General features: G+C 46.2%; 1 protein-coding gene across 4 annotated transcripts in view; it reads left to right on the forward strand.

The window, feature by feature from the left end:
- ITGA7 (integrin subunit alpha 7) overlaps positions 1 to 23,419 on the forward strand; it is a 259,855-nt gene that overhangs the window by 127,095 nt on the left and 109,341 nt on the right. For all 4 annotated transcript variants that reach the window (XM_069230634.1, XM_069230633.1, XM_069230636.1 and 1 more), the window contains 3 exons: positions 7,553 to 7,680; positions 8,428 to 8,523; positions 19,242 to 19,303. In XM_069230634.1, coding sequence (XP_069086735.1) covers positions 7,553 to 7,680; positions 8,428 to 8,523; positions 19,242 to 19,303 — 286 coding nt within the window. The remainder of the gene's footprint in view (positions 1 to 7,552; positions 7,681 to 8,427; positions 8,524 to 19,241; positions 19,304 to 23,419) is intronic.

Raw genomic sequence — 23,419 nt, forward strand, 5'->3', positions numbered from 1 at the left:
GTCCCTTGTTACATGCAGTCACGGTCAGGGGGAGCCTCCGGATTCTCTCTGCAGGTGTCGCTGTGGGGATTCAGGGGGGTCATCTCTGGTTACTCACGGGCTCGCAATCACCGGGGAGTCCTCCCTGTGGTGTTTGTTCTCTGGATCTCGAGCCGGGGGCGTCAGGTGCAGAGTGTGGAGTCTTACACTTCTGGCAGGAAATGTGCAATATTTGGAAGTTGCTTCTTTGTTGCAAAGAAGTAGCTGGTTTTGAGCAGAGCCGCTGCTCCCAGGAGTTTCTTGGTCCTTTAGTCCAGGGCAGTCCTCTGAGGCTTCAGAGGTCGCTGGTCCCTGTCGGATGCGTCGCTGGTTGCAGGTTTTCGAAGTTGGAGACCGACTGGTAGGGCTGGGGCCAAGGCAGTTGTCGTCGTCCGTCTTCTCTGCAGGCTTGTGGGTCAGCAGTCCTTCTTGTTTCTTCAGGTTTCAGGAATCTGATTTCCTTAGATCTGGGGAGACCATAAATACTGAATTTAGGGGTGTGTTTAGGTCTGGGAGAGCAGTAGCCAATGGCTACTGTCCTTGAGGGTGGCTACACCCTCCTTGTGCCTCCTCCCTGAGGGGAGGGAGGCACATCCCTATTCCTATTGGGGGAATCCTCCAAAATCAAGATGGAGGATTTCTAAAGGCAGGGGGCACCTCAGCTCAGGACATCTTAGGGGCTGTCCTGACTGGTGGGTGACTCCTCCTTGTTTTTCTCAATATCTCCCCTGGACTTGCCGCCAAAAGTGGGGGCCTTGTCCAGGGGGCGGGCATCTCCACTAGCTGGAGTGCCCTGGGGCATTGTAACACGAAGCTTGAGCCTTTGAGGCTCACTGTTAGGTGTTACAGTTCCTGCAGGGGGAGTTGTTAAGCATCTCCACCCAGTGCAGGCTTTGTTTCTGGCCTCAGAGAACACAAAGGCTCTCACCCCAGGGCGTCAGAAACTCATCTCTCAGCAGCAGGCTGGCACAGACCAGTCAGTCCTGCACTGAAGGACTGGGTAAAATGTAGGGGGCATCTCTAAGATGCCCTCTGTGTGCATGTTTTAATAAATCCAACACTGGCATCAGTGTGAGTTTATTATTCTGAGAAGTTTGATACCAAACTTCCCAGTATTCAGTGTAGCCATTATGGAGCTGTGGAGTTCGTTTTTGACAAGCTCCCAGACCATATACTTAATATGGCCACACTGTACTTACAATGTCTAAGAATGGACTTAGACACTGTAGGGGCATATTGCTCATGCAGCTATGCCCTCACCTGTGGTATAGTGCACCCTGCCTTAGGGCTGTAAGGCCTGCTAGAGGGGTGACTTACCTATGCCACAGGCAGTATTTGTTGTGCATGGCACCCTGAGGGGGATGCCATGTTGACTTTGCCTTTTTCTCCCCACCAACACACACAATCTGCAATGGCAGTGTGCATGTGTTAGGTGAGGGGTCCCTAAGGGTGGCACAACACATGCTGCAGCCCTTAGAGACCTTCCTTGGTCACAGGGCCCTTGGTACCACTGGTACCTTTTACAAGGGGCTTATCTGTGTGCCAGGGGTGTGCCAATTGTGGAAACAATGGTACATTTTTAGTGAAAGAACCCTGGTGCTGGGGCCTGGTTAGCAGGGTCCCAGCACACTTCTCAGTCAAGTCAGCATCAATATCAGGCAAAAAGTGTGGGGGGGGGGTAACTGCAACAGGGAGCCATTTTCCTACAACAAGGCAAAGACAAAATATATTACAAAGAAGCAGGAAAGCGAACGGAATGCAGATCAGTCCAGGGTCGTGAGTTGGGAGGCAAAGAGAGTGAGTGGGTGGGAAGACACTAGAGAAGAGAGGGGTGGATTGCATAAAGGGGCATTGGTTGAGGGCAGTGAAGGGAAGGGAAAATGGCACAGGGCCCATAGGCAACAAGATACAGAAAGGCGACAGCATGGATGGACAAGAGCAGTATGTATAGGACAGCACAGGTGAGGCGAAAGCTGTGATGAACAAGTGGGGCACCAATAGAGAAGCTCAGAGGAATCATGGGCAGAGTGGTAGAGGGCTTATAAACTTGGAGAATGAAGAGCAAGGACAATCTAGCTGCAGTGGGTACAAAGGCAAGGACGTACCAGGTGACTGGGCAAGGCAGGAAAAGGTGACACAGAGACACAGGGGTTTAGGTAATAGGGTAGGTATGGAGGAACATAGGTATACAAGTGCTGGTGTGCCAGGTGACATTTAAACTTGATTAAACTCAGCACCAAATTGTGTTGGGTTAAAAGCCTTAGGAAATCAATCAATTGAAGACCTTATAGCAAAACAAAAAAAAAATGAGCTTACCCTCTTTATCTAATTTTTTAAAGATATTATTGTGATGTCACGTTGCTCGAGGTGCTCAAAACGTGAGGCAGACTCAACAAGATCAAGCACGGGGCGGTGCTCTGGGCAGCACATCACTACAGGTCAGATGCTCAGACATCCTTTTGCTCCAGGAGACACACCTAATGGGCAGCCATTGCCCATTCCTGGCCCACAGGTCTTTCAAGCAGGTTTACCACATGGGATTCCACCGTGGGTGATGGGGAGTAGCCATTTTAGTGTGCAAAAACATTCTCCTGGTGGTAACCCAAACTTGGCTGGACAGCCTGGGCCGTTATGTTGTGATGGCGGGCACATTAAGGGGCTCCCTGATTTCCATCATCAGCATACACGCCTGCACCTCCTGACCTCTGATTTCTAGAACAGACTGAATGATTCTATTAGTTAGAGAGTTGCTCGAGGCGCCATGGCTATTGAGTGGAGGGGGAGGGTTTGGTATGGATGATGTCAGTGGCGTCTCCAACTCCGGAATGGCCCGCTATAGTATGGGGGGCACGCTACTGGCCACCTTCTTACACAACTTGTCAGAGATGGATGTATGGAGGCTCACCCCCCAATGCAGAGAGGTTATGCGTCTATTCTGGAGCCCATTGATCCTTCTCCCACCTGGACTACCTCTTGATGTTCTGTTGCAAGGTCCATCGAGTCTAGGACATTTGCCTACTGACGAGGGACCCTTCAGACCATTCCCCCTTGGGGATGGAGGTGTTGTGGGGGTCTCCGCGGGCCGTGGTTCGATGGCGGCTGAGCAGCTGGTGCTTGCAGGGAGATGAATTCAGGGAGGTGTGCACACAAATGTGTCATAGATTCTCCAAAGAAAATCATGGATCGGTTGACTCCCCAGGCGTCAACCACACTTCATATTGAAATAATCCGTTTCTGCAACAGCCAGCGGGCTTGCATCTGCCAGAGAGCAGAACACCTCGAAGCAAAGGTGCTTGCCCTAGAGTGGCAATTCCTTGACACAATGAAGGAGGTACTCTTTTGAGATTCTCTTCATGCACAAATTGTACTTAAACAAGAACACAACCAGGAGGCTCAAGAGGCCTGGATGGCCAACTGCAGCCGCATCTACCAATGGCGTGATAATGTGAGCAAAACTCTACACTGGTTATGCATTCCCCGAAAGACAGGCGCCCCAGTCGCATGCCCTGAGACCACTGAGGCAGTGTTGATATAGCGCTCAAGTTTGCAGCCCACTATAGCGCCCTATTACAGCACAGATCCATTGCCCCCCGCAGGCAGCCAAAGTCAATTCATTCGGAATGTGCCACTGCCATGCCTGCCCTCCAATGCGTGGGAATCCCTGGAGGCGAAGGTCACCACCTGCAAAGAGCTTAGGACGATGCTGTCACATGGCACCTGCTCTGGCCCTATATCGGCCCCTTGTACTCCATACCTTTAACAATGCCCTGGAGTGGAGGAGTTGCCCTGTGACCTACGGGCTGCTCTGATTATCTTTATTCCGAAACCAGGCCTTAAGGGTACTAGCTGTGAAGAGTACCGGCCGATATCTCTGCTGAACTCAGAGATAAAGATCTGGGCCAAGATGCTGGCAACTTGGCTGACAGGAGTGATCTCCCACCTTGTCCACTCAGACCAGTCTGGATTTATGCCACATCGAACTACCAGACACAACATTCGGATGGTCTACAATGCCCTGGAGCCAAGCCAAAGACTGCAGGGTCATCAGGCATTTCTCATGGTCGACTTTCAAAAAGTATTTGACATGGTCAACTGGGATTATTTCTTCGCATTGTTGGACAGATACAGTTTCAGCCTGCATTTCATTAGCTGAGTACTGCACTACATCAACCTCAAGGCGCAGATATGAGTGGTTCAACCTACAGAGAGGCACTCATCAGGGTTGCCCTTTCTCCCTCTTATTGTTTGCACTAGCCATTGAGCCACGGGCGGCCTGGGTGCGAGTTGATGCTCTATAGTGCGGATTCCAGTGGTTCGGAGAGGAGCAGAATATCCCTCAATGCGGACGATGTCCTGCTGTTCCTGGACAATGCTGAGGAATCGTGGCCTCACTCCCTTCAAATTCTCAAGACTTTTGGGTCCTATTGAGGCCTTCACATGAACAAGGCCAAATCGTCCATCTATCCCATAGCTCCCTGCCCACAGACTATGTCCTGGGCACCCAGGCTGAGAGTGCTCCAGAGGGGCTTTAAGTACCAAGGGGTGTTTGTCACCTTGGACAAATCCCGCACATACAAGTCCAACCTACAATCCCAAATCAATGGGCTAGCCAAAGACACAAAATTGTAGCTCACTATCCCTACTGGGGCGCTCAGCTATTTTTAAGATGGTGTCCCAGCCGAGGCTTCTATACCAGCTTCAGAAATACCCCTACCAGAATGGTTGATCTTTCTTCGTCAGATTCAACGCCCTGCTACAAACCCTGCTGTTGGGTGGGGAAGGAGGGAGGGAGGGGGAGGGCTCCATGGATATCTCTGGGAAAATGCTGTCATCTCACACATGGTGGCAGGATCGCTACTCTGGACATACTCCTATACTACCAGGCAGCCCACCTCATCCTGAACGACTGGTGGTTTGATGGATTTGATGATCCGGCGTACGCAACTGAAGGATGGGTCATGGGTCGCTCTAATCTTCTGCATTTACTACATGGGGGGGCACATGCTCCAAGTAACTACCTTCTGGCACACAAGTCGTGTTGATGGCGTAGGCGGACACATACAAATCTATGGGCTGGGCCGACAGACTCATGCTAGAGACCCTACTATGGCGAGGGAACCGGCTTCCACAGGTCGTAGCCCTTTGCGGCCTCTCTGCCTGGTAAACCATAGGCATTTCGGTGCTTGGGGATGTTCTACACAATGGGTTGCTGAAGTCCTTCCGGGACCTGCAGTCAGAGTACGTCATCCACCGTTCCCACTTCAACACCCTCTCTAGCCCTATATACAGACTGAGGGGAACATCCCTGAATAATCCCCAGAGGAGGCTAAACTTCTCCTGACTAACATCAAGGAACATAAACTCTCAAACATATATCATATATTCCTCTGAAATATGTCAGACAATATGACGGGGGTTGATGGAGGCGTGGGAAAGAGATTTGGGCCTCCTAAATGACAAGGCTTAGATAGAGGTAGTTGCCACACCAGGGTGGCGGCGTTTGCATCTCAGTTTCACCTGATCCAACCTAAAATGCTACACCGCACATACCTCACACGGACACAGTTGTTCAAGATGGGACTAATCCCTTCTAGCAATTGCTTGCAATGCGATCTCCCAGAGGAAGACTTACTACACCCTTTCTTTCTACCTTTTGGGACCAGATATTGGGAACTGTAGATGGGATATTGGGTTGGAAATTTCCCAGGGACCCCAGGTTGATTATGCTACATGTCACAGGGGACATGGAAGGAAATAGATATCACAAGGCACTACTGTGGCTAGGATTGGTGATTGCAAAACACGACATACCACAGAAATGGAAGACCATGATGTTTCCTTCCATCACCAAATAAGCCAAGCCCTAGAATGTCCAATATACCCGAAACTGGTCTGCCCCTAAAAGCATAAAAAAATATCGAAGGGTTGGGCCGATCTTAGAGACATTGCAAGAGAACCATGCCCCTCCACCACCTTGATCCATGAGAGGAGACTCGGACACCCCCTGAGGAGAATCATACTAAGCACCCGTGATCACCACTTGTCAGTCCTTTTGGATGGGAACAAGCGGCTATACTTTGTATTTATGTTATGATATGGCGCAGCATGGTATTTTCTTTGGTATATTGCCAAAATGTTGTATGTACTCTGTATACTGTACAACATATGGGAATGGTTTGATTATTACAAAATCAATAAAAAGTTTTACAAAAAAAAAACATGAGGCAGGAACTTGTTTAACAAATATTAGTGCAGCACTTGTATGTAATAAAAGAAGAATAGTTGCATGTTTACTTATAGGTGAAAGCATGGCTAGTTTTCCAAATAAATCATAGTCTTCAGGTCATACGTGACCCAAATTTAAACAATCCTAACAATATTTTGCTGATATTTTAATCCTTGCTGCACTCAACATGCAAGATTATCATCAGGACAAGGGTGATAAGGGGGAATGAGTTAGGCAGCACTCCCGTAAACTTTCATGAGTTATCTTACTAGCAGATAGGTGTACATATATCCCTGTAACTGACCCACAGGTCATAAAGTTGCAAGCTCACCACAGATGCCACTGATGGTGTAGATGCAGCTCCTCAACCTTGGGCGATACCTAGTTATTGGTCTATTTGATTCTGGCCAACCGAGGTGCTGGGTTTTCATCAGTCCTCGTCAATTCGAGTCATTAAGGTAGCCTGCACACAGACCTTTAGTCAACTGGGCCTTGTACAGTTCTTCCTAGCTCCCCTCCTCCTGGCTAGTACATTTTCTCTCCTCCTGCTCATGTCATAGCAGCCTGTTGCTCCAACACACTGCCCAAAAGGCAGCAGACACCTCTGATTTTCCTGTCTCTGACAACCATTTTATCTGCTCTGGTGTGCGGTGTCTACTTGAAGTTTACCAGTATAGAAGTCAGTGACTTGGGATGGCTGCTATTTTCACTTCAACTTTCCACTTTCAAAACACAGACAGGAACTTCGAATTACCAATAATGCAAGCTTTGTTTAAAGTTCTAAATCTCTCTTTAATCTGGAGGGAGTGCATCTGTGGTCTTTGTCTTCACTTTGTTTGGCTTTTCCAGGTAAGTAGCTGAGATCAGGGTGGTCCAAACCGGCCATAGTAATTTGCACAGTAGAGTCAGGTAGGTCAAACAACAGAGCTAGAGTTGTCCCACAACAGCCTACACAATGCAGTTAAGTGTGGAAGGCACAGGTATTTATCAGGGGAGAGCAGGGAAACATTTTCTGCATTGAGAAGAACAATGGTATTTCTTCTGTAACAGTTAGACAGGCCTAGTGTGAAGTTTCTGTATTGAAAACATACAGTTTTCCTTTTGACTTTGGAGAGGATTGAGAGTTTTGGATGAAATGCAAGGGGTGGATAGGGTGGGTGTTGTAGTGAAAATGAATAAAATAATTAAAGAACCCATGAAGCATGAAGTGATGTCTGCATGGATTAAAATTGGAGGATATTATAGTGCGTAGACTGCTCTTTTCTCTGAAACATGCAACCTCAGTGCTTATCTGAATCCCTTGTGCAGGTTTTGGACGGTGTTAGTGTTGGTGTCAAGACTTTTGGCTATTCGATCTCTGGAGCCCTGGACATTGATGGCAATACATATCCGGATCTCCTTGTTGGTTCTCTATCAGACAGTGTGGTCCTCTACAGGTGAGTGATCTGAATCCAAATACCACTCTGACATCAACCAGTCTTGATGTGCACTGCCACTGTTCCCAAAACTATTCTACCATCATCCATTCTCCTAGGGCTCTCTCCCAGCACACTCCTTCTTCACAAAATTTCAGTTGAACAGCCTGCTCCATGAGCAGACATCCTCCAATACTGCTTGAAGTGCTGTTGATCTACTCTCTAGTTTCAAAACCTGTTTCCAGGATCGTCAACTGCTACTATTGCTTTCAAAAGTATTGGACTACCCTCCGGTTTTAAGGCCTCCTTCCCTGGTCATCGACTTGGAATTCTGACCTATCACTATTGCCTACCCTTTGATCTTGAACCCTACTTCCAGGGACATCTTGCTCTGAAGACTGTTGCATTACCCTCCAGTCCCATGACCTGCTTCGGGGCTGAACTTCACACATTACTGCTCCCAACACCATCATTCTACCCTCAAGTTTAAAGTCCTCCTTTTGTACCTTTTCCAACATAATTATACTACCTCCATCCTTGAATTTTGCAACCGGGGCTATCAACCTGTAGTTCCACTCCCAGCACTATTGTAGTCTTCCAACCTCCTGTTGGGCTTCCTTCTCCATCAATGCCAGTCCTGCTGCCAGTGCAAATAAGCCATCTAGAATCATAGTCCCAGAACTTTTTAAATCCTACACACAGTGCTACTTCACCAAACTTCAGCCTAGAGGTTTGCAGCAGTTTCCCCTTTTTTCCTTTCTTGTCCAGGTCACGGCCTGTCCTTCAGCTGTTTAAGAATGTGAGCATAATCCCGCACAGCATTGACCTGGAGCACAAGAGCTGCCGCCACTCGCAGGGGTCTTGGTAAGAGATGCTCATTGTGCTCATTGAGCTATATGTTCCATTTCTTTGTTTCTCTAGTCTTGCTCACTTCATCACATTTTCATGTGACACTCTTCCTCTTTGTCTTGCTATCTATGTTGTGCCTACTTTTCCGTGTTCTGCACTTGCTCTTGGACAGCAGATACCCTTTGTTCTTGCTCCCATAACTACTTTTTTTTTAGGTGTCGGCTGTAGACAGTGTATGCACTGTCTTGAAGAGATATGCTGTATCTACTTTGTGGCCTTCAGCCTGGCCAGAGGCTTCCGATTTGCTTGCTCCATTGTCACTCTCCCATTCCCCCCATTTGCCCATGGCATGCTTTTGTCATGCCTTTTTGTGTCTTAACCCCTCTCCGAGAACAGGGACCAAGTTCACTATCCCTCACTGTCCATCATTTAATGTCCAATTTAGGAACTTCTTGCCATCTAGTGTTGGGTCCGGCAGGTTGCAAGTTGTTTTTGTTAAAAAAGTCTTTTGACTCACAAGGTAGAATGACTCCTCTTCTTCCTGGCAATGCGCATGGGCATCGACTCATTTTCAGATTGTTTTCTTCCACTGTCGGGTCTGATTGTGTTCTCTTGCAGCTCCAGTTTGAGAATGTTTTAGGCCTCTTCTGTTCAGGAAACCTCTCCAAAACTGTCATTATTGTCCATCGAACGTGATACTCTATCCCATTGTATTCCAGGACTGAAGAAATCTTATTTGATTCGAAGATTTTCGATCAAGTCCCTTAGGGCTGCGCCCTCAGGCAGCCATTTTTTCAATCCCACACCTCAGAGAATAAAAACCTAATGGAATGGACACCTTTCCGTTTCTGTCTGAAGTGTCTCTTTAAATTTCCATGGACCAATCAGCATCAGGTCTGCAACCTCTGCCTGTCATTGAAACATAAAGAAAAACACTGCGAAAACTGCCAGTCTTTCTGGTCGAAAAAGACTCTGTGAGATAGAAGAGCCTGTCACAGAGAAATGCAGAGGCAAGAAGTTGAAGAAACGTCAGACATTTTCAGACTTCAGAACACCATGTCTGAATCTGAACAAAGGCAGGAACTTCACAAAGCTTCAGCTGCTGAAGAGGAGGCTTTTTCCATTCAAGATTCAGACTCGGAAGATGAAATGACTCTTAAGATGCAATAAATCCCCTCAGCTCAACAAACAGTGAGTAAAAATCCCCCTGCTCCAACCAAAAAACTCATAAGAAGGCCATTGAGCTTGGCAATAGCAGACATTGAAAAATGTTCTCAGACACCCCGTCCTCTGGCTCGGCACCAAAACCCAAGCAAAAAACATCCTCTTCTGCACTGAGTCGAGTGCCATTGGCTTTGACACCGAAAGCCTACACTTCCCAATTGGCACTGACTGTTTCGGCACCAAAAAGACTGCCTGCCTGGGCTCCGACAACTGTGGCACTTAAAATCAAGAATGCTTTGACACCAAAAATAAACTGGACTTCACACAGTTTCGGAGTTGAAAACACCACCTGAGCCAATTCTATAGAAAATAAAGCAACAGCTCCAAGCCAAGCAGTCACAGCTCCACATCCAACGTCAAAAGGGAAGGGTTTTGGTCAAGGTTGTCAGCACACTCCTACCAAATGACAGCTTAATTTTGAGGAGGCCTTAGAAACACCTACGCCTCTGGTCAAACAGGGGAGGATGGACAAAGACTTGGGTGAGGCACAGCCACCTCCACCTACATCTCCACTACCAATCACTCCACCACCATCATAAACTCCTTCCCCCCCACATTTTCAGGTGATCCCCTTGATATCACCCCATAGGGCTCACTTCACTCTTTTCACAACACTCAGGACACAGGGGGAGGACAGTGTCCCTTTTCATGCTAACACAGACCCTTGGTCGTAATACGATGTGGACACCTACCTACACACAGACATGGAGGTCTACCCAGCTAGACCTTCCCTTCCTGATGATAAAACTTCTTTCCAATAACTCATTGGGAGGGCAGCCACATGCTATCAGGTACCCCTCCATAAAGATCTCATTGAGGATGATTTTCTGTTTGAGACTCTTATTTCCTCACATAAGTGTACACAATATATGCCCATGCTTAAAGGCATGTTAAGGCATGCAGAGGATTTTTTCCAAGACCCGGCTAGAGCACTTATTATTATTACTCCAAGAGTGGAGAAAAAAGTGTTCTCCATCTGATCCAATTTGCATCAAGGGTCAGATGCCTGTAGATTCTTTAGTTGTATCTAATGTCAGAAAAAGAGCCAATTCACAAGCTGCTCAGGATGCTCCACCTACTGATACAGAAAGTAATCTCATTGACGCTTTGGGCAAAGATGTTGCTGCTCAGAGAGCAAATCATTGGCATATTGCCAATACAGAAGGACTCCTTGAAAGATATGACCGTGCCCACTTGCACAAAATGGACCATATACTCCAATACATCCCAGAGGAGCACAGAAAAGGGGGACACAGGAAATTGTTAATGAGGGCAATTAATACCCACCAATTCCATCTGTTGTTCTGTAGACTTGGCTGATACAGCAGCAAGAGGCATAAACACAAGTGTCCTCTTATGCTGGCATGTATGGCTACGCATTTCCGCTTTCAAACATGAGGTACAGCAAACAATTTTAAATGTACCATTTGACAAGGGGCATCTTTTCGGGCCACAGTTAGATCAGGGATTAGAAAAGATGAAGAAAGATAACAAGGTGGCAAAATCCATGGGGGCACTCCAACTGTCTGCCTCTTGTGGTGCTTTTCGTAGGCCCTAATATAAAACAGCCTTGATGCCCCCCACAGCAGAAACTTCACTGTCATACAGTAAAAGTGAACCCCACACATCTTCGCATAGAAGATTTTACATGGGCTCATATAGAGAGTACAACTACAGGGGTAGAGGTAAAACTCCCTCCCCTCGAGCCCCTTCACCTGCCTCTAAGTAGTGACTCACCCCATCTTCCATCAGATTACCAAACACCTGTGGGAGGACACCTTCAGTTCTTCCTCCTAAATTGGCAACAAATTACAATGGATCAATGGGTGTTGGATATTATCCATCATGGTTATTGTCTGGAGCTCAGTTCCACACGTCCAAACATTCCACATCGCTCTAACAAATTCTCACAGGATCACATCATTTTCCTCAAACAAGAAGTATAGTCTTTACGGACAAAGGAGCAATAGAACCAGTTGCTATACAACATCAAGGAACCAATATATATTCTCTTTACTTTCTCATACCCAAAAAGGACAGATCCTGAAGACCCATCCTAGATCGCGGACCGTTAAACTATTACATCATATCAGAACATTTCCATATGGCCACACTCCAAGTTGTGCTACCCTTGCTGCAACAGGGCAACTTTTTATCAACACTGGATCTAAAAGACATCTCCTTTCACATTCCTAAACACCGAGCACATTGCAAATATCTCCATTTGTCATAAAAAGGCAAAATTACCAATTCAAAGTGCTCACACTCGGGTCACTACAGCACCAAGAGTGTTTACAAAATGCCTAGCAGTGGTAGCAGCTCACCTGCAAAGGCAGAAAATGAATGTGTACCCATATCTAGACAACTGGTTCATCAAAGTCAACCCTTTCAAACAATGTCTCAGTCAGATTCAAACCACAACAGACTTTCTTCACCAATTAGGCTTCACAGTCAATTTTCAGAAGTCACATTTGACCCCACTTCAGATACAGCTATGTCTTGGGGCCATACTCAACACATAGGGGGTTATTCTAACTTTGGAGGAGTGTTAATCCGTCCCAAAAGTGACGGTAAAGTGACGGATATACCACCAGCCGTATTACGAGTTCCATAGGATATAATGGACTCGTAATACGGCTGGTGGTAAATCCGTCACTTTTCCGTCACTTTTGGGACGGATTAACACCTCCTCCAAAGTTAGAATAACTCCCATAGTTAGGAATAGCCTACCCAAATGCAGCAAGAACACAGAACTTTCAGACACAACTTTCTCACGTTCGCCCCAATCAACAAGTCTCAGAAAAACAATCATGAAACTTCTAGGGATGATGGCTTCTTGCATTGCAACTGTGCCACATGCATGTCTTCACATGCGCCCATTGCAGCAATGTCTATCACACCAATGGTCTCAGGCACTGGGTCACTTAGAGGATCTAGTGTTGTAGACAGCTGCACCGTTTGCTCCCTGCAGTGGTGGAACAAAACCAATCTTTTAAAAGGTCAACCATTTATGGATCCTGTTCCACAAGTCATTCTGATAATGGATGTCTCTGAGATGGGATTGGGGCTCATCCCTAAAACCTCACAGTCCAAGGTCTTTGGGACCACACACACAGGATTTTACACATCAACTATCTAGAGATGTTTGCTGTTCACCTAGCACTCAAAGCCTTTGTGATGCATCTCATCAACAAAGTAGTCCTCATTCGCACAGACAACTTGTAAGAATTTATCTGAAAAAACAGGGTGGGGCACTCGCTACAGTTGTCTCGCCTTGCGAAGACAATTTGGCATGGGCCATTTGTCACAACATTTACCTGTTAGCAGAACACCTCACAGGAACACACAACAATTTTGCCGACCTCCTCAGTAGGATGCACCAACAAGTCCACGAGGGTGAACTCCATCCAAAAGTCCTTCTACCCTACTTCCAAAAGTGGGGATTTCCAGATATAGAACTGTTTACAACAAAATAAACCACAAAATGCCCAACTTCGCCTCCAGGTTCCCATACCCCCAGTCCAAGGACAATGCCCTATTGATGAACTGGTCAGGAATATTTGGCTACGCCTTTTTAGGCGGACTTCTCTCATGCTAATTCTAGTGGCACCCACATGGGCAAGACAACCATGGTTTACCACTCTCCTGGATCTCTCAATAGTGCCACAGGAGAAGCTTCCGCTAGAACCGGACATTCTCACTCAGAATCAAGGTCAGATCAGGCACCCAAAGCCCAAGCAGCTCAATCCTGCAATTTGGCTCCTGTAGTCCTAGAATCTGGGTATTTACACCTACCTCAAGAATGTATGGACCTTAAGGAAGCATGTAGACCAATACTAGAGCATGTTATGCAGCAAAGTGGAAACTATTTGTTTACTATTGCATTTCTAAAAACTGTAACCCTTTTCAAGTATTGGTACAAAATATTATCCTATATTGACTCCATTTGCAAAAACCAAACCTGACATGCTCTTCTGTAAGATTACATTTAACTGGGATAGCTGACTACCTTCAGAACAGACAACATTCTTCTCTTTTCAAAATACCTGTCATTAAAGCTTGCTTGAAAGGGTGATACCACTAAGATTACATCTAGTGCCTTCCTGGAACCTTACTGTGGTACTCACTAGACTCATGGGACTACCTTTTGAACAACTACATTCATGCCCTTTGAAATGTTTTTTGTGGAAGCGGACTTTTTTAGTTGCAATCACTTCCCTTAGACGTATATGTGAGCTTCATAAATTAATGCAATAAGAACCCTTTTTCCAGATGCATAAAGACAAAGTGGTTCTTAGTACCAACCCTAAATTTCTACCAAAAGTAGTATCTCATTTCCATCTCAACCAAACCATTGAATTGACAGTTTCTTTCCCACAACCTGAGTCAGTTGCTGAAAGAGCCCTCCACACGTTAGATGTGAAAAGAACGCTTATGTTTTTTATTAATAGAATTAAAACTTTTAGGAAGACAAAACAACTTTTAGTTATTTTTTCTCCACCACATAAGGGTAACCCTATCACTAAAACCAGTCTAGCAAGACAGATCATTAAATGTGCCCAAACCTGTTATGCAAAAACCAAAAGACCACTACCAAAGACCCCTAGAGCACATTTAGCCCACAAGAAAGATGCATCTATGGAATTTTAGGTAACATACCTATAGCTGACATATGTAAGGCAGCTACATGGTCAACACCATTCACTTTCACAATACATTATTGTGTGGATGTTTTAGCACACCAGCAAGCTAATGTAGGTAAGGCAGTCCTACATATTATTTTTCAAAGTAATGTAACACCCACAAGTTAGCCACCGCTTCTTGGAAGGTACTGCTTTACAGTGTATGCAGAGCATGTGTATCTACAGCCACGTACTTACACAGTAAGCATCTGTTTATGTTATGTAGTGGTGTAGATTCACATGGGCCCACCTGCCTCCCCAGTCACCTGTGGTCGTTACAGTCTATTAATATACATTCACATGCATGGATATTCCACTTGCTTATCTTCACACTACACACTACATACTACACTCCATTCACAAACCCCTGCGGGAAAACAATCTTAAAATGGAATTGATGCCCATGCTTATTGCTGACAAGAGGAGGAGTCAATCTACCTTGTGACTCGAAAGACCTTTTGAACAAAAACAACCTGAAACCTTCTGGACCCTACACTAGATGGCAGAAGTATGCAGAGCATGTGAATCTACAGCACTACATGCCACAAACAGATGCTTACTGGTTAGGTAACATTTTACTTTCCTTTGTTTTACAAGCCCTCTTCTGGAGCGCTGGTGTTTTTTTTCTGCTCTGGGCGCCGTTTATTTTCTTTCTTATTCCTTGCCCATCCTGCTCCGTGTCTCCTGTTTCCCCATGTCTGCGCCCCCAGGGGCTGCATCCATTGCTTACTCCTCCTGTGCCATGGACCTCCAGCTTCCCCTCTCCCGGCCTGCTGGTCTGTTTCGCAGGAGGGGGTTGGCTACTGCCCTCTCCCATCATCCCAGCACATGCCTCCACAGGGCTGCTGCGAGCAAGGCTGCAGCTGTCCCTCAGCTTGTTTTTCCCTTTGGGAGGGGCAGGCCGCCACTCCTTTGTGTTGCATGTAAATAAACATGGTCTCCTGTCCTCTGGGAGGCCTGGGTTACAGGAGAATTGAGAGGTCATCCTGACGCTCGGTACTGGTAGGTCTGTTGACGAGTCGCACACCAGGTTTTAGAGTTGTGATGGTGTCGGAGGTTATCTCTGCTCTTGGAACAGCCTACCTGCCATCACCAGCACCCACAGGCTCAGATAAAACACAGGGGAGATAAACTGCAATTCTCAGGGATGAGGGAGAGGCTTTGGTTTCCTAAAGACCTCTCTTTTGATTGAAAATGGTGTATACATTGCCAGTGCTCTGTGGGGGAGGCGACGCTTTAGTTATCTCAGTAGTCAGTTCCTCTCCTGTGATAACCTCCTCTCTGACCCTGGGAATTGTAGGGGCTCTCGTGTTGGGGGAGGCATTGGATATTTCATGATCGCTTGTGTGATAATACAACTGTCTGACCTGGGAATTGTTTGTTTAAGGGTGCAAACAAGCATCCTTCCAGGTGGCATTACAGGGGTTTAAAACCCCAGGCACAACGAGTACAGAACATTTTAGGTTTTATCCATCTCTTGCAGTCTGATTGCCGTAGCTGCAAAGTTTTCCAGGTCCACTCATGACTAGTTACTCCAGTCACATTTTTGTCTTACAAAACTGTGACTTGGGGTCCTGGTTTTATGCAGGTACTTGAAATTTGAAACTTGGCTTCTGTGGATTGGAGGGACGGAGAGGACAGACCTGTCTCTGGGGCTCCCACTGAATCACCTCTGGTAGCTCAGGTGTTCTTGTCTTTCTCATCAGGATGTGAAACCCGCTTATCACAAAGAGAAACACCACTCAGGCCGCACAGCGTTGTGGCGACAAATCACCTAATGGAAGGTTGTCTTTGGGAATGACTTCAAGTTTGGTTTACAGAAAGAACCCTAGTCTGATAACTCATGTCGGATTGCTTATTTTTAGGTTGGTTAAACTGCTGTGTGTGCATTTTTGGTTTCACGTTCTGCAAGTCACGTGGCTAGTGGCCTTCAAAACTAATATTGCTGTTTTATTTACTATAAAACGTCTTTCAGAGCTTGTATTTGTTTGGCAAAGGTTCAGAGTGCTACTGGACATTTGCCCTATCCCACAGGCTCTGTAGAGACACGAGGCCTCTAAATGCACCGTTCTCACATTGGGGCTGATTCTTACCCAGCCCAGCGGGCTCGTCAGACTTCCATAGGCACTTGTGTGGTATGGCACGGACTCACCCCCGACCCTAGCACACACTTTGAAGTGACGCTATGCTGGCTTTGCTGCAGGTCTACCAACCTTCCATGGTCTTTACTTGGCCTGACGTTGCCCGGGGCTGTCCCAGCTCTGTTGTCTTCGAGAGGCACCCATTTTGCATGCAACTGACATGCCCCAGCCCTACATATCAAGCATGGCACTGATTTGCCACAGCCTGCCGACTTTTTCTGTGGTGTTTATAATTCCAGGAAATTCCAAAATTACTTGTTTTGAAAGCACGATTACATCTACAAACAATAAAACTTCGAGAAAGTGCATTGAAACTAAGGGCAACTGAATATTGTAGTTCCCATAAACCTTATACCTGTGGGACAGTTCCAGAAACTTGTTTATTATATGTTTATGCTCTCTGTTTTTCCCTAAACCCATGACTTCAAGTTGGGCCCTAAAGTTATACTGCTTTTAACTTACAAAATGGACACATGATTTCTTTCAGTGGTTGTGGAATTCATCGACACAGGAAAACGTTCACACTGTCACATTACAGTACTTTCCAATTCAAATAATCTCAATGTCAAAGTGCCTTCTTTGCAGATATGGCAGGTTGAAGGGTAACCCTTAATCTGATGGTAATGTTGGTCAAGAAAGTCGGCGTCTTTGTCCGAGAAGGAATTGTGGGTGGTGGAAGTTGTGATGGTGAAGCAGAGAGATAAGTAAACTCGCGCCCTCAATTAACTTTTCGGGGGAAATACTGTATTTTGAATTTTGGAAATCATGTTGCATTACTGTGGAACTCTAAAATCTTTAGTGCGTTGAATTTGGAGAGTTAATGATGTTCAGAACTAAAATAATTGAAGTCAGTTGTATGTGAGGAGCCCATAGGAACAATCGGCCTTAGTGTTCTTTTCATTTTTTAAATTGAGAACAGAGTCCTGATGAAATGCCGGGTATGTAAAGCCTGGGCAAGCAAGCTGCGAGTGCATCATCGGGTGGTACCAACGCTGGTGTGTATGCACGTGGTTACACAAAGTAGTAATTGCGCATCGGCTGTGTGACGTTTGAGTGCTGCATCTGCCTGGGGAACACTTACCTTCTGGCCATGCAATGCTGAAACACATTGACATTGACAAAGCTATAGCTCTCACATTGCCGAGACCTTTAGGCTTTCCCAATGCTTGTTTCTTCCAGCTGTCCTTCCAATCCAAACATGTGAATGGTCACTCTCCTTGACTGACGGGAAAGTAGTGCCTGTTGTTGCATAAAAATGAGCCTCATGTACATTTTAAGTTTTTCCCTCTGCACAGGTCCTGTACCCACAGGCATTTTTGGTCACATAACAAAACCTGCTGTTCTCACCACAAGCAGCAGCATGTGATTCTTTATTTTCTTTCCTTACGCAAGATTTCCTTCCATGTTGCTTGTGTTCTCACCGGTAGTTCAAAGCTCCTTTTAATGCTGAAGAAATCTGGATTCAAAAACGTGTAGTCCTGTTTCTCTATGCCTAACCCGAATATCCCACCTGCAGTGCCTAGAGCCACACTACCACATCTGCCCTTGAAGCCTCTGTGTCTCCTTCTTGAGAAGGACTCTAGACCACATGCACCTCTGGAGATAGCTCCTTGGTACACCTATGGCTAGGTGTTTCAGGACAAACAAAAAACATAGTGCTTTCTATTCCCTTACTTCCTCCTTCACTGACCTCTTTTTCCTGGTCATCATCTGATACTCTCACATAATCACAAAAGGGATTACCGAGCTGTAGGGAGCCTTCTGGGTGCAACCATTTTGGCTTTGCTCATTGAGAAATCACAATATGGTTCAATGTCTTATTCCAAAATCAATGGCAAAGACCTTATTCCCAGGTGCAACACTGAAATGTCTTCATAGCTTTATGCCGGGGCAGCTTTGTTCTGTTATAGAACAAATTCTCCTGGGTTATCCCCATGGATGACATAGCATAATTTGACTTCTTCCCCATGACACTGAACCAAATAAGTGGCACAAGTTCCTGTGCCTTTGTTACATGTGTTGTCCGGTGACTATCTTGCTACAGAGGAATATTCTAGCTTTTAGCGACATTGTGAATCGACCTGTGTCACTGTGGTTTAGAGACAACCGAGACCAGATTCATGACCAGAAAAACCACACCCTTGTATCTTCTGTCCTCACCCTAAAACTCATTTGCTGCTGCTGTCTCCCAATTATTTTCTATTTGGGAAGAAAAGGAGGCTGGTTGTAAGAATATTAAACAGTTGTTCTCAATTGCAACTTTTGTCATTTTAATCCTAAACTCCTTTTCTCCGTAAAGACTCGCCCTGTAGGCTCTGAATAGTTCCATTTTGGGGGTGGGGGCAATGTACAAACATGCTATTGCACATGTTCTCTTTTTATGTACCAATGAAACTGGATGTCCTTGCAATATGACTAGGTAGTCTTGACCATAGAATTCAGAAGCTACTACTCTCAGATATTCTGCCTTCTCTGCTGTCCCCTTTTGCCTGTCTTTGTATCTGTTTCATCCATTACTCGTATCTCCCAGTCTTTCTTCACTTCTTTCTGTATGTCCAAGTCTGTTTCTCTCTGCCAGTCCTTAATGCACCTTTTTTATTACCATCGTCAATCTCGACATGCTTTCCATGCATTTTGATTTTTTTGCTCCTCATGCCTCTTTTCTCTTTTCCTCACCCGTGTGCAGTGTGGACCTGAAAGCTTGCTTTAGCTACACAGCGAACCCTGACAACTACAACCCCGTAATCAGTGAGTACCGAGGCACAGATCTTTGGATTTTGTTTTTGCTTACATGTTCTTCAGCATTAGGTGAATGCATGAATAGGTCCCTATAGTTCACTCATGGGAAAGAAGCCTCAATAACATGAATTTGGTTGCTTAAGAACTAGTGGAAATAAATTGATAAATAAACAGATAGCAAGATAAAGCGATTGAAGGGGCTGATTGATCTTATTTCTCTCGTAGGGGATTTCCATGTATAGTCATAAGCACTGAATAGTTCCGCACACCCCGGAGCACTGTTCTGAAGTGTGTTCTTAAGTGTAGATGTTTGCCTTTCTTGAAAAAGGCCTGTAAAGTCACTTAAGAATATCAATGTGCAGCCTAGAGGAAAAGCTACAAAGGCCAAATTGTTCATTCTTTTGGTTGAAAAAAAGGAAAACTGTAGAACAGATATACCTTTAAAACATATTTATTCTAGAAATGTAGTAGAAAACATCTTTTCCAACCTTTCTTACAACTTCAAAATAAGGATGAAACAATGCAGGGCTGTGTAGCCCATAGGCTGCCATTATACAGACTGTAAATAGAGCTGTGCCTTTAAGAAGAGAAAGTCTTCCTGTATCCCATCATGCACAGCAAAAGGCAGTTGCCTCAGTTCTTTTTTCCGGCTCCTTCTGACAGGACCCTGAAGCATTGAGCTCCACCTATTATAGGTTTTTTGACTAAAATTCAACAAAAATCCTTTGGATTTCAATTTCACTCTACGTTTTTCAACCAGAGTGAATGTTTTCTAGCTTTTTTTGTCAAATTCTGACAGACATTTGAGGCTTTTTTCCACCAGCATGCCTTCTCTTTTTGATAAGTTCCCTAGCTGTGGCAGGAAAAAGGCCAAAACAGGCCCACATCAAGTCTGTATTATTTGCCTGCCTTCCTCTCATAAACCTGATGCCCGTGACATTTGTAAAACCTTCTCCAGACGCACCCTTCGTGACAGGGAGAAAATCCGCCTTCAGGCCAAGGAGGACAGTAGACGGAGAGGACAATCTACCACAGAGCGAGGAGAAGGTCAGTCTTCTACCAGGGCTCTCACTTTGTCCTCTGGAGCAGCTTCCAGATCTGCTCAGAAGCGTCACAGGTCCCCGACGACGTCGAGAGCATCGATGTCGAGACAAGGAACGGCACCGACATGCTCGCCGTCGAGAACCAGCTCGCCGTCCAGGAAGAGGCATCGCTCGCCGTCGAGAGCTCTATCATCTTCGAGACGGCGTAGACATTCGCCGTCGAGAAGTTCCCGGTCCAGGTCACTGTCGACCCAAAGGGGAAGATCGACGTCAGTGGACAGTACTCGCTGTCGGAGACGATCGCCGTCATCCCACCGATGTCGAGGGAGATCGCCGTCGAGGGGCTCTCAACGGCGAGAGGAGTCAAAGCCGAGAGGTACGCGTCGGCATCGTACTTCGGCGTCGAGAAGGCACTCAAAGAGACCAAGGAGGGTCTATACCACCTCAGAATCCTCGTCTTCTCTCATTCTCTTGCCACCTTCGTCACAGCCTTCTCCTCAGCCATCTCCTCTACCACCGACACCTCGGGCACCTACAGCTTCTCCGCCGGTACCTCTTTCAGAAGCCGCCCCAGTGACTCCTGCAGGTTCCACAAGGCAATCTTGACATTCTTCGAGACGCTCCTCTGCGTCTAGACACCGTCATCGGCATGACTCGGATCACAGGTCTCCTCGTTCCCACCATAGGCACTCATCTTTATCCACAAGAGATTACTCTCCTACGTTATCTGACTCCCCGTCTCCGAGAGTTTCTCCCATAGATGATGTGAACACTTTTCAAGAGGTACTAATTCGAGGTGCTACCAAGCTGAACATCCCTCTGGCAGTACCCACTCCAACAACCTCTGTCATTTTTGAGACACTACACCAGCGTTCTTCCGCTAGACCATTACTACCGCTGGTCCCAGGGTTACTTGAACCAGCAATGGACATTTTCTTAACACCGTCCACAACTAAGACTGCTCCTTCCAGACTCATAAAGAAATATCGTCCTCCGGAGCAGGACCCTTTATTTCTGAGAGCGGATCCAGTGCCCGATTCAGTAGTAATCGTGGCTGCTAAGAAGTTGCATTCTACATCTCCGTCTTCTTCTTCTCCTCCTGACAAGGAGAGTAGAAAAATTGATGCCGCAGGCTGCAAAGTTTGCTCAACTTCAGCCATCACTATGAAAGCGGCTAGTGCCACTGCCCTGTTGGGCAGGTATGATCGCGCCCTTTGGGATTCTGTGCTACAATTTGCAGAATACCTTCCTAAAGAAAAAAAAGGAGGATTTCTTGGAGATTGTAAATTAAGGCGCCATGGGCTCCAACCAAGTAATAAGCGTGGCTGCAGACTCCTCTGTGTTATCTGCACATAATTATTCTCATGAAATATCCTTAAGAAGACATTCCTGGCTACGCCTTACTTCGCTTAAGCCAGAGGCGCAATAGAGGATACAAAATCTTCCCTTTTCAGGTTCCACTTTGTTTGGTTCTCATGCTGACGACGAAATGTTGAGGATGAAGACAGAATTGGACACTCTATAGGCAGTGGGCATCGAGAAGCCAAGAGAACAACGGAAAACATTCCATCCCTACCACCGTAGATTCTTCGCTCAAAGGCTTCAAACACCGCAGTGGATGCCCCCGAGATCCCAGCAACAGCAACACCAGAGACCTTTTTCGACCCAGCGAAAACAAACAAAGGGTTGCTCCACACCACAAACCGCCCAAGCAGGTCTTCAAGCATCGGCGTCTAAACCCTGAATCCTCACTTCCCCCTCCTCCGTTACCCACTCCAGTAGGGGGAAGTATTTCACATCATCTGGAAGAGTGGCAACGCATAACATCAGACGCCTGGGTTTTGAATAGTGTGCAGAATGGCTACTGTCTCAGGTTCATAAGCCCCCTGCCTTCTGTTCCACCCAAACCCGTGAATTTCCATCTTGACGCTCTCAAAGTGGAGGTAGCAACCCTATTACAAAAGAAGGCGATAGAACCTGTCCCTATGAACCAGCAGGGAAAGGGAATCTACTCGAGGTACTTCCTGGTTCCAAAGAAAGACAAACACGAGTTCCGACCCATTCTCGATCTAAGAGTAGCCAACAAATGGATTTGCAGAGAAAAGTTCAGAATGCTATCCTTACACCAAATCTATCCCCAACTTCGCCAAGGCGATTGGCTCTGTTCAATAGATCTGTGCGACGCTTACTTCTACATTCCTGTGGTCAAAAAGCATCGGAAGTTTTTAAGATTTCTCGTCGGAAAAAGTCATTACCAATTTACAGTGCTACCTTTCGGCCTCAAGTCAGCACCAAGGACGTTTTCCAAATGCATGGCGGTGGTGGCAGCCCATTTAAAGAAACATCGGATCTTCGTCTATCCCTATCTAGACGATTGGCTCATAAAAGCATCCACATACCTAGAGGCCCAACAGCACTTCAATTGGACTCACCAACTACTCCAGAGACTGGGCCTTCAGGTCAACCTCTCCAAGTCCATGGCAACACCTGTACAGAGGTTGCACTACTTAGGCGCCATCATCAACACCATTCAAGCAAAGGTGTTTCCTTCGGAGGAACGACGTTTATCAATCCTCCAAAAGTGCCAGCAGCTCGAGAAAATTCCTCAGGCCACTGAAAGAGCGATATCCTCTCTCCTGGGGTCGATGGCGTCTTGCATCCACCTCACTCCCAACGCTCGTCTCCATATGAGACCTTTACAGGAATGCCCAGAAAATCAATGGTATCAACTAGTAGATGATTGGGAGAACAGCATCCTTCTTTCTCCCCATGCCATTCAATCCCTCAAGTGGTGGTGTTCTCCGAATAATCTTCTGAAAGGGATGCCATTCCACCAACAGCCTCCAACTCAGACCATAGTCACTGATGCATCGCTGCTCGGATGGGGAGCGCATATGGATCACCTTCAAATTCAAGGCTCTTGGTCTCAGAGAGAACGACTATATCACATCAATCTCTTAAAGCTACGTGCAGTCCATCTAGCAATCAAGGCCTTCCTCCCCGCACTGACTGCGAAAACTCTGCTTCTCCAAACAGACAACATGGCCACCATGTATTACTTGAACAAACAAGGGGGTACCAG

The sequence above is a fragment of the Pleurodeles waltl genome, chromosome 4_2 (assembly GCF_031143425.1).
Source record: "Pleurodeles waltl isolate 20211129_DDA chromosome 4_2, aPleWal1.hap1.20221129, whole genome shotgun sequence".
In the NCBI taxonomy this organism is placed as follows: Eukaryota; Metazoa; Chordata; class Amphibia; order Caudata; family Salamandridae; genus Pleurodeles; species Pleurodeles waltl.